The following is an 11,682-nucleotide window of genomic DNA, read 5'->3' on the forward strand; positions in this document are numbered from 1 at the left end:
GTGCAGCACCGCCTAGGGCAGGGGTCGGCAAACTCCGGCCTTTAGGCCAGATACGACCTAGCCGGTAGTTCGTTCCGGTCTAACGCCCCTTGGCCAATCCGTCCTAATGCGGAGCCGCGGGACAATGCAGGACCTGATGGAAGAGACCTGCGATAAAAGAGATCGCACTGCACTGTGGGATTGAAAGTAAGTGTATTTTTGTGTTTTGAGAGATTTTGAGTTTAGCTACTTTTTAAGGGAAAGGTTGTTGGGTATTTATTTGTAGAGAAAGACCTGTAGTTTCAAAACATGAATGAACCCCTATCATAGTTAGATAGTAAGTCAGGTTGATAAAAGACATAAGTCCATCAAGTTCAACCACTGGGGAAATTTCCATATCCCAGATAAAAAAACCTTATGGATATAGCTGGTCCGGGGGAAGGCAAAAAAAGTGTTGCAAAATAAATTTGGTAGTTTGGTGGTGTTGGTAGTGTGCATCTAAAAAAAAAAACTATTCAGACCAGGATTGTACTGGCAAGGGCTTGGCAATCACCATCAATCCTATTAGCTCTAGTAACAACTAAACTAAATTGGATAATGGTAAATGACAAGCTCACGTGTACCTCCAAAGATACACTGCATGCTTTTGAATTTACTTGGGACTCGTGGATCGATCACTGCTCCCCTCCTACTCCATTCCCATCCCTCCTTCATTACTCCTATCTTTGTTAAACATGATATGTGGAGACACAAGGTCCTTCTTAGGTATGAGCTGTTTAGTATCACAATGTTAGTTGGTAGGTTTCTCTGTGTTATGATGTGAAAAGTGATGGTATTATATCACCTATGTTTGTTGTCTGAATTCCCTTTTTCAAATTTTATTTTTCCTGAATAAAAACTTATTGAAATAAAAGAACCATTATATTATATAAGAATCTGGCCAGGAAAATTCCTTATGAAGTGCCCAAAAGAAAACCAAACATGCAAATTACAAATAAACATAATAATGTTCAGTGTTCTCCCCAGTGCCCCTTTTAGCTGGACGCACCACCCGACACTTTTCCACAACCCCCTGTCTGTTTTTGGGTGGTTACTGATGAGTTGGGTCACAGGGCTGCCACCCACCTACAATTTTTTCCCAACCAGCTTAAAAAAATTTCTTGTTGAGTTGAGTTTCTGAGTTGAGCATTGCGATATAGAATTATAGCTGTGGTTCCCGGAAACCCTGATGTTGGTAGCTCACATCACTGGGCCGAGGGAGGAACAAATCCAGGCTAAGCACCACAGCAAACACTAACTGGATGTATCTAGAAGGGTATTTCAAATAGAGAAATACCTGTAGTCCTTAAAATACAGAGGAGCTTTGTGTGGGAATATTGTACAATAACAGCTGAAGCTGAATAATGGCGATGCAACAACAGCAAGTGACTTCAGTGTGTTACTTTCTTGATTCAAACATTGTTTCACCACGTGGGGCTTCATCTCAGAACAATACCTGTCATTTTTAATACCCAAAACCTTTTTACGACTGTTCTTTCCTGGAAAGTATTACTTATCCTGTATTTACTCGTTGGTTGCATCTACGAAAGAGAGATGTCGTCATCCCACAATAAGCAGATTTAGGCTTGTGCTCACAATTCTTTTTATACCATTGGCACATAATACTCTTGAATTGTGTTAAGAGGAGTAAGTGAGGGGAAGTAGCAGTTGGGAAGAAGAATAAATAGAAAATAAAAAGTTGTTTGATGGATTAGGTTTAACTGTCAGATTTATTACACCCATTATTAAAGGCATTAAATACAAGTGTGACTAGGCTTTGAACGTATAAAGATTTACAAATTCTTAACTTGTAGAAAATGAGCATCAAAACACGTGCTCACTGACTTCGGTAGCTGAGGACATGTGGAGAAGATTATCTCCAACCCAGGTTTCAAGACTTTGTTTGCCTGAAACACACCTACCCTGTCTCTTTTTTCCTGTGCCTGTTTATTTTTGCCAGCTTCCACCACCAACACAAACCTAAGAACCGTGACCTGTGCGGGCCATGCAGCAAAGCCTATACCTCCATGTGGGGTTTGATGTAAAAACCAGGTAACCCTTAGACTTCATGCAATGGTGGAACACTAATCATTGGTGATACTTCAGATCCGGACGAACCCCTGGGACATTTACTGGATGACATCAGATAAATATTTTGAGGAACAACAAGGAAAATGCAAAGAAACTTCAGCAGAAATTGCTCATTAAACTATTGAGTAGAATACAATCTGCTGTCTGGAGTCTCCTTCATTGTGGATCCATCAGCAGCACCATTGCTTCTCTTCACCTTCAATATATTGTTTCAGATTAAAAAAAATAATAACAAAAACCAATGTAAGATTGAAAATGTGCATATAACTTTGGATTTGGCATAATCAAATGCCCTATGGTAACCAGCTGTACTGTAGGAAGAATTTACAGCTCCCTTTTTTGCCTCTGATGGACACTGTAAAGACTGGGAGATCAGCTACAGAAAGGCAATTGCCTTGCTAAGATCAACATGGTGTAAAGCACTGGTCTGTCTCTGAACCTGCTAGAAGGTCACTTTCAATTTGAGTGATGGGCATCTATTGAAGTTTAATGATGCCCATGATCTGCAGAAGAAACTATTAGAAGCTGCTGGGACTGCAGTGGGCCCAAATCTATACTCCCCCTCTGACAGGGTCCCCTACATAGGTGCTCCCCTGGTATCTGCTGCTTCTATGACCCTACCCCACATCATGACTAAACTTTAAGTTGTCAGGAACCCTGCAGCTCCCTATGTTGCCTGCTGGTGGCACTGTGGTTAAGCACACTTTGCATGTGCTTTCACGGGCAAACAGCAGGTGGCTTACTGCAGATTCACCTCCTGGTTTGGCGGGTCAACACGGAAGGGGAGCCCAATGTTTTGCTGGTGGGCACCATGACTTGTACCTAACCCCTGCAATGTTCCATAGAATCTACAATGAGAACAGTAAAGTGTGGAGGGCAGTGGTTGTGGACTGACAGATGGAGAACTAAAGTACGATAAGTACCTGTTATAGTTGTCATGCCAGGTGGTATTTTTCACATCCAGTATGGTATTCTTTACCGACTTGAGTATGAGAAGGTTCTTCTGGAACGTGTCTTCAATCTCCAGCAAACTGGAGGTAATCTGGGGACCACTCTGCCCAGGAAAGCAAGGAAGAGGAGTCTGCTGTCCATCCTCCCATCGCCCAAACTGTTGCTGACAGAGGCACACCTAGAAAACAAAGAAAATGAAGTGTGGTCACATATTGCAATGTCTAGAACTCAAAAATTACATTACAAACTTAAAAATTACATTACATAGTTCCTCAACTAGAGTTCCATGGGATTCTCCAGAGGTTGCTAAGGGTTCCTTGAACAATTTGTGCTTCTCGGATCATTTTAAGTGACAGCAATGATGTTTTTGGCCATCTATAATAGACCATTCTATATTCTTCCTGCAATTTAAGAGGAACTCTTTCCACTGACCACTACACTATGTACTGTGGTCTGTGGATATAGTAATTATAGAATCTATTAAAATAAAAAATTAAAATATTTGTGCTTCCAGAGGCAATAACTAATGGCAGGCAGGCCATACAGATCAAACCTTGGTTACATATGGATGATCAAAGAAATTACAGACAGGAGCAGCCTGTGCAGACTAATGGCCAGGTCAGGCACATATAAACAGTATTTAGTTTATGTTCCAGATGAGCAATGACAGAGACTAGCCAAGGTAACATGCACATGATCAGGATATGCACAGACCAAGGAAGGATCAGTAACAAAAAAGGTAACAAACAGGCAGGGCAAGAGCAAACTGAAAAACCTGTGCGCACATGAAGCCGTGGCCTAATAATGTCCACTAATAATGTCAGGTGTGCACAGCGGAGATCCGAGCTAGGTAAAGACCAGCAGATGGCAAGGATTCTAATGATACATGTATGTTCTAGCTCTTCTGGGAAGGATCCTCCCCTTCTACTCTGCCACCGTCTGTATCTTTCTGTCATTTGCAACCCCTATTTAATGTACAGAGCTGAGTACGCTGAGAGGGTTCTTCGTTTGGATCCCACGCCCTATCAGTCTTCGGCCAACGTCTTCTTGACGGGTGGACAGCTTCTTCTCTCTTCTTCAGGGTTCTTTTTTCTGTGTCACCTGATCTTGCACTGAGCAGGTGTAAGATCGGGTGTCGATCGGGAAAAATATTGCCAATCTCACTGCAGAAAGTGCAGCCAAGAGCCTCCTGTGACATAGGTATATTGGGAGGCTTTGGGCTCCATTCTGTCTTGATCATAGCAGAGGGTGTTGCACCCTTTTATGTAAAGTAAAAATTTTAGGTATAAGCTGTTGGGTATTACGGTAGGTGAAAGGTTGCTCTGTGTTATACTGTAAAAGCAAAGTAATTATTACACCTGTGTTTTGGCATTTATACTGGCCTTGTTAACTATATTTTTTTGAATACCAACCTAAAAATGACCCTTGCAAATAAAAATAATGGATATGAAAATGATTAGGCTGTGATGCATTAGGTTATTCTGGTATAATTTGGGGCACTGTGGCTGTTGTTTATAATTTTATATATTTTTATTATATATATTTAAATCCCTGATATGTCCTAAACTGCACAGCATGGGGTAAGATGTTAGCACTCTTTAAATCAATAATAGGAAGAAAAAATCTGTGATAATGTACCCCCTGCTGTAAATTATGTTACGACTTGCCGAGGAGTTCATTCTCCACAAAATGGAACAAGGTCACAAACCAAATGCATTTATAAAAAGATCACCGGACAATGGCGGTGGTGAATCTTGAATTTAAATAAAGTTAAATGGATGTTCGACGAAAGTGCATAGTGCTTACCATGCTGCAGGGTGGGGCTTGATTGAAATGACAGTCGTTTAAAGGGAACACAATGTCATATTCCAACTTGGATGATGAATGTTGTGGGCAGCAAGCAGGCACCTTGAGGCACAGTGCCAGCCAACCAATTATGTTATACAACAGGTGCCTGCAATGATTTTTATTCAGGCAGGTGTCAGTGAATATTTGTGTAATTAGGTGAATGTGTGCTGTAATCCTTTGTACAGCATCATTAGGAGTGAAAGGGACAGCACTGGGAGCCTATTAAGCTGTGCTACATGCACATGTGCAGACAACGGGCATGAGCACAGAAGGAGAAGGAAAACAAAATGCACACAAGGGCACTTAATGGACGGAGAGGACTTTTACTGTCTCTTCTATATTTCTGGAGATAGAGGTCCCACGAGGAGTCAGTACATATCAAGTACATACTGCATCATATATCTGTAGGTGTCCATTGGCCCAGTATATTACACACCACACATTCAGGAAGCAGAGCCCATGGGTGAGGTGCTCTCTGTACACTGATGTGATGATGATCGGAGTCTACAGCTCCACTGTTACCCAGTAAGCATTATCAATCTACAGATTGATTTACAGGTTGCCTGGAACCGAGGCTGATTAGGGCCCCAGGCAAAGAAGCAGCTTTGGCCTTCCATTTTCTTTGAATGACATTGATAAGTATGGCAATAGACAGATAATTCGATCCATCTGCATAAGCTCATCAGACTGATTTACCCCAACAGGCTGATTTACTGTGGTCTTTTTCAGACGTGTGGTCTAAAACTGAATGGTTAACCACTCAGAAATGTTTAAAGTTAGGTGCAGCAGTTGACGAACGCTTTGTCGTACAGTTGCAGGTCTGGTGGGGTTCACTGCACTGCAGGGGATTATGAGCCATCTTCAGTCCTCCAGCAGGTACACAGACTTGAATTCCCTTGGTTGATGTTGAAAGTATAAAGGTTGTAGCTGCCCTCACTTGACACCCACTGGGACTTTGGTCTTTAGTAAATCATTCCCCAGGTCTCTACGACTCCTTCCACCTTTGCAAAATGATTAGCGGGTACACAACTTTGATCCCTCTGATTGATGGCGGGAACATAAAGGTTGTAGTTCAACCCTCTTGACACCCTTGGATCTTGTCTTGAGGATGATCCGTCTCTGGTCTTTTCGTAAATCATCCCCCAAATGACAAGCGGGTACACAACTTTGAGATCTGGGGGGGGGGGGGGGAGTTGATGACAGGGGCATAAAAGTTGTAGCTCAATCCTCCTGTGTTGTGGAAGATCCATCTCTGGTCCTTTAGTAAATCCTCCCCCAAGTGTCTACAACTCTATTCACCCTTGTAAAATGACAGGCAGGTACCACCGGTTGATGGTGGGAACATAAAGGTTGTAGCTCAACCCTATTGACACCCACTGGGCCTTGTCCATGATCTATCTCTAGTCTCCCAGGAAATCATCCCCCAAGTGTCTACAACTCCATCCACCTTTGTGAAATGACAAGCAGGTATACAACATTGATCCCCATTGTTGACTGAAGGGAATGAAGGTTGTAGCTGGCACCCCTTGACAACCATTGGGTCCTTGGACCTTACCTCATGGATAATCTATATCTGGTCCTTTAGCAAATCATTCCCCAAGTGTCTACAAATCCAACCAGCCTACTGCAATGACAAGTGGGTACATACAGTATCTTTGATTCCCTGGATGATGGCAGGAGCATAAAGGTTGTAGCTCAACACTTTTGACACCCACTGGGATCTTTGCTCTTGCCTTGTGGAAGATCCATCACAGGTCCATCAGTAAACCCCCCCCCCAAGTCTCTACATATCCATCCACCCTTCTGAAAAGACAAATAGGTACACAGCTTTGAACCCTCTAGTTGACTGAAGAGCATGAAGATTGCAGTTGGCACCCCTTGACAACCATTGGGCCCTTGGACCTTGCCTCATGGATGATCCATTTCTGCTCATTTAGTAAATGCAAATCTAGTCTACAACTCTATCTACCTTACTGGGCTTTTGGCTCTTGCCTTGTGCACAATCTATTTCGAGTCCATTAGTAAATCGTCCCCCAGGTGTCTACAACTCCATCCACCCTTGTGAAATGACAAGTATAGATATCTTTGATAACCCTGATTGATGCCCGGAGCAAAAGATTGTACCTGAATATACTCTCAGGGCCCTTGGCCTTAACCTTGAGAATGATCCTTATCTGGCCTGGAAGGTGTTCATCTCACAATCAAGAAATATTCAAGAAATGGAGACACCAGGTAATTGCCATGGTGGATGGGTGGAGTTGAATCTCAAAAGATCCTATTCCAATGCATAAAATTGTGTCTAAAGATCTCATTCCTGGAGTCTCCAAGAGATAGAAGCATGCCATGGCTTAATGTGCACGCTATCTTCTGAAATACCAAATTGATGTGGACTGACCCTTTAAGGAATGGCAGAGCAGTTAAATGGAATGGCTTTATAAAGCCCCGTACAGAGCAGTAACTGAAGCCATTTCCAAAAATCGGTTTTCCTTCTATTATTTACGCAGTGTGAGCTTCAAATTCCCCTGAATCTTTTCACCGCTGGAAACAGCCAGAAGAAAGTACGGATAATAAAGGAGTTATTTCTTGCGTTCGATGGCGGCTTGTTATTGCTTGCCTATTAAAGGTAACGCTACAGGCTCTGACGGTGGGACTCTGTACCAATAAAATGAGTAATGATGTAAAACACAGTTAATGGACAAGCTTCTTGTTATTGCAGAACTACAAGTGCCAGCATGCCGTGACTCGACTAAATCTGTAACGGGGGTTCTATAAAATCAGTCCAGGTGAAGCTTCAAAACCCTACGGGCAAAATAAAACAATGACATATATTGTGACATGGAGGCAAGCACTTTTGACTTGCAGTACCAGGTTGAAATCTGGACCAGGACACTATTTGCATGGAGTTTACAGGTTGTCCCTGTGTTTGTGTGGGTTTCCTCCGGTACTCAGGTTTCTTCCCACATTCCAAAAACATGCAGTTAGGCAAGTTGGCTTCCTACCAAAAATTACCTTAGACTGTATTAAAGACGTAAGACCATGGTAGGGACATTAGATTGTGGGCTTCTTTGAGGGTCAACTAGTGACATGACTATGGACTTTGTACAGCACGCATAATATGTTGGCGCTATATAAGTATATAAGTGTAATAATAATAGGTCCCTTTTAAGGACAGATAGGCTCTGTACACACACCCAGTCTCTGATCTTTCACGATTGTTTCCAGTGACAGATGAACGAATGAGCGCTGTTCACACTGCACACATTCTAGACGAGCGAGCGGCACCCTGTTGTGCTCCCTCCCATTGACATGCATAGCAGCAATTCCTGAATGATTATCCATTCATCTTCCATGACAGGCAACTGATGTACACATTAGTTCTCTTTTAATACTCGCATGCCTAACTGTGTCCTGTTAAAGAACAGTCAATGTTTTGCATATTAAATGCACCATGACACAGTGCACTGGAACATGGGTACGTTGGCACCCACTATAGTTGTGCATTGGAGTGCCATTCATAAATGTGATGTGTTGCCATGTAATGCGGTGAAATAAATCGTGCCGCACCTTATCGCAACACATTGGTGTAATGCCAGCCTAAAATTCAATAAGTCACATGATCAAGCTATTTACAATGCTCCAAATTACTGGTGCTGAAAGCTGCGGCTTGGATGAAATGATCTGTGTCAAAGATAGTGAGAGAGAGGGAGAGAGAGAGGGGTCACTGGCTGATCCCCAATCCTCATAGTGAATGCTGTGTCTGTGTGACTGTGTAATGGGCTTCACACCTCATTAGGTCATTGCCATCCTGTGACAATGCTGGTAATAAGCCATAGAGATGTACATTGGCTTTTCCCCTGCCTGCACTGTGAATGCTGTTGTGTGAGCCGAACAGAAATCTGACCTGTCGGTGGGAGGCCGTCCTGTGTTAATGAAATTGTAGAGGATCTGCCAACTCTAATAGAAATAACCACAAATACACAATTATGCTTTTTTCATCTATAAACTGACTGGTATAAACAAACTCAATTGGTAAATTACCTAAACTTTTCAAGCTGGTCATAAATGATTGAATCCTTTTTTTGTATCTCTGAACCATTGCTTCAATCAGCCTTATGAATCGCATAGATGATAGCAGATCTTATGGAGATGGTACAATAAGAATGTATAGCCAGTGGTGCATTTGACCTGCAGTTAACCTGCTTCAAGTGCATATGCCAGGGCGGAGATGGGGAATGAGCATTTGAAGTGCCCTAATGTGCAAACTTTTTAGTTTTGGATAAAGTAGAGAATATTTGGAACCCTTTTGAGGTTTTTTTCTGGCATTCATGTCCTGTTGGGAGGATTTTGCTTCATTTCCTGTCTTGGAGACACAACAAGAAAATGTCTCCATAAACAGGAAAAATTCCTTTTAATACAGCTGACACTAGAACAGGTCTTGTTCTGGTGAAAACTGTAAAAACTGGAAATGTCCATCACTTTCTGGTGAATAGGGCTGATACGGAGCTAAACTCTTTCTTCCTGCTGATGCAGAGCTGAACCTTTGGCTAGTTGGTGAATGATTTGGATCAATGGGGAACTTTGAGAACAATTTTGAGAAATAATAAGAAATCGTTGCCTGATGACTCAATGATGACACTTCCTTAATGGAAACTTCCCACAGTTATGGTCTCCTGGTACTGCAATGGGATCAGTGGATCCTCCTGCTTGCTGCTGCTGGAGAAAGGAGGATGAACCATTGTGCTCAGCTATGGACCAGAGGACCAACACTCTTTTCTGAAAAGTCACTTTAACATCAGCACACAAATGGAATCCATATTTTGGAATAGAGTATGTATATGGCAGGGGGGGGGGTGACAACTTTTCCCTGTAAGCACTTCACGTTTTGCGCTACATCACTTAAGACTTGGAATAACTGCTTTCAAGTCCTCTACTCCAACCCATAGACTCCATTATTGTACTTGATTCATGTTCAGCTAAGCAAAGCTGGGAATTAGAGATAAGCAGGGACGATCAATGTGTTCCCTTAAGCTTACACCTAATAGGGGTTTAGATGAATTTAGGTGGCTCAGATCCAATAAAAACACCCTGTTTCTTACGTACCTGTTTTGTTGATCCTTGACAACGCTACCTCTGCTGCACTGAAATACCAAGCGGTTTTGTCAGCTCTTGTCAATTTCTATGTTTCTAAACAACAGAACACATTCCTAGGAGGGATCTGATCTGATTTACGGATCTATGATAACATTCCTAGAAGGGATATGATCTGATCTAATCTATGGATCTATGATAACATTTCTAGAAGGGATCTGATCTATGGATTATGGTCACATTCCTAGGTGGGACCTGATTTTTGGATCGATGATCACATTCCTAGGTGGGATCTAATCCACAGATCTATGATCACATTCCTAGGTGGGATCTGATCTGATCTACGGATCTATGATCACATTCCTAGGTGGGATCTGATCTACGGATCTATGATCACATTCCTAGGTGGGATCTGATCTACAGATCTATGATCACATTCCTAGGTCGGATCTGATCTACAGATCTTTGATCACATTTCTAGGTGGGATCTGATCTGATCTACAGAAGCCCGGTGTGTGTGTATTGTAGAGATGTAATGATTTTTAAATATTTTGCCCAGATACACACTATAAAGCCATGCCTGCTGGAGTTTTGGGTGTGTCCATGACAGCCTGGGGTCACATGATGTGAGGTGAAAGATGCTGACTGTCATTGAACCTGGAGCAAAAGCACCGTACGTTGCACCTTCTGCAAGGATCAGTGCCGCATTAAGAAAGAATCGCAGCAAGCAGCATTACTTTTTTTTGGTCTGCATATTTGTTTTATTTTAAGAACTGGAGCTCTGTTTCAATCAAAAATGCTCTTTTAAGGATCCCATCGAAAAAAATAGATTGCAGTCATTTTCTTTTTATTATTTTTGGATAGCGCAATGGCAATAGTAAATTGGCTCAGTAAGGGATGCAGCTGCTATGGTTGCCATTATTGGGCAGATGTGTAACCGGAAAAAAAAAAGGTTGAAAAAAGGGTGATCAGCATATGGCTGAACAGAGATCTCCCCACATGATGGAAACTCTCTTTGCAATTATAAACGCTAATAACAAATAAAATTGCTCCGCTGCTAACAATTTCTATGGGGTAATTGTAACATGCACTGCTCATACCAGCTGCACGGCTCGGCATGGTTATCCTGAGGCTTCATGATAACAAAAATATAAATGTTTTATTATGGTTATCCCTAAAAATTTTACATGGAGGTTTAGGAAACTAAAGGGTTATTCCGACCTCCACCTCCCCTCGCCTCTGACGCACCATGGGAGCAGTTTGCCCGTGTGTCCGATACATTCTCTATCACCATAGCAACATGCCACGCAAGTGTGGCCACTAACAGCTCCCTGCTGCAGAGCTGAATAGGGGCTATAATAGGGACTGAGGCAGGAGGCACCAAAATTCAGCTGAACGCTTATTAACTGCCAGCCGAGGGAACAGACCGAACACAGTGATCAACAACCTGTCACTCACATAGCTCTCCTGTGTCCAATGCCGTGCTATAGCTTCCTTCTCTCCACATTATCCTGCACAAAGAGGAACAGACTTATAGCATGCTTCTATTTCTTTCACTGTGTCACCCTGCAGGAGGTGGAGATTCATAGCCCCCTTCTGTCTGTGTCACCCTGCAGGAGGAGGACAGACTCATAGCTCCCTTCTGTCTGTGTCACCCTGCAGGAGGAGGACAGACTCATAGCTCCC

The 11,682-nt window shown here is 42.6% G+C and overlaps 1 protein-coding gene across 1 annotated transcript in view; it reads right to left on the reverse strand.

Annotated features, from left to right (window-relative positions):
- DNAH2 (dynein axonemal heavy chain 2) overlaps nucleotides 1-11,682 on the reverse strand; it is a 112,617-nt gene that overhangs the window by 70,286 nt on the left and 30,649 nt on the right. Inside the window, exon 11 of the mRNA XM_072399329.1 lies at nucleotides 3,033-3,238. Coding sequence (XP_072255430.1) covers nucleotides 3,033-3,238 — 206 coding nt within the window. The remainder of the gene's footprint in view (nucleotides 1-3,032; nucleotides 3,239-11,682) is intronic.

The sequence above is a fragment of the Pyxicephalus adspersus genome, chromosome 2, assembly GCF_032062135.1.
Source record: "Pyxicephalus adspersus chromosome 2, UCB_Pads_2.0, whole genome shotgun sequence".
Classification (NCBI taxonomy): domain Eukaryota; kingdom Metazoa; phylum Chordata; class Amphibia; order Anura; family Pyxicephalidae; genus Pyxicephalus; species Pyxicephalus adspersus.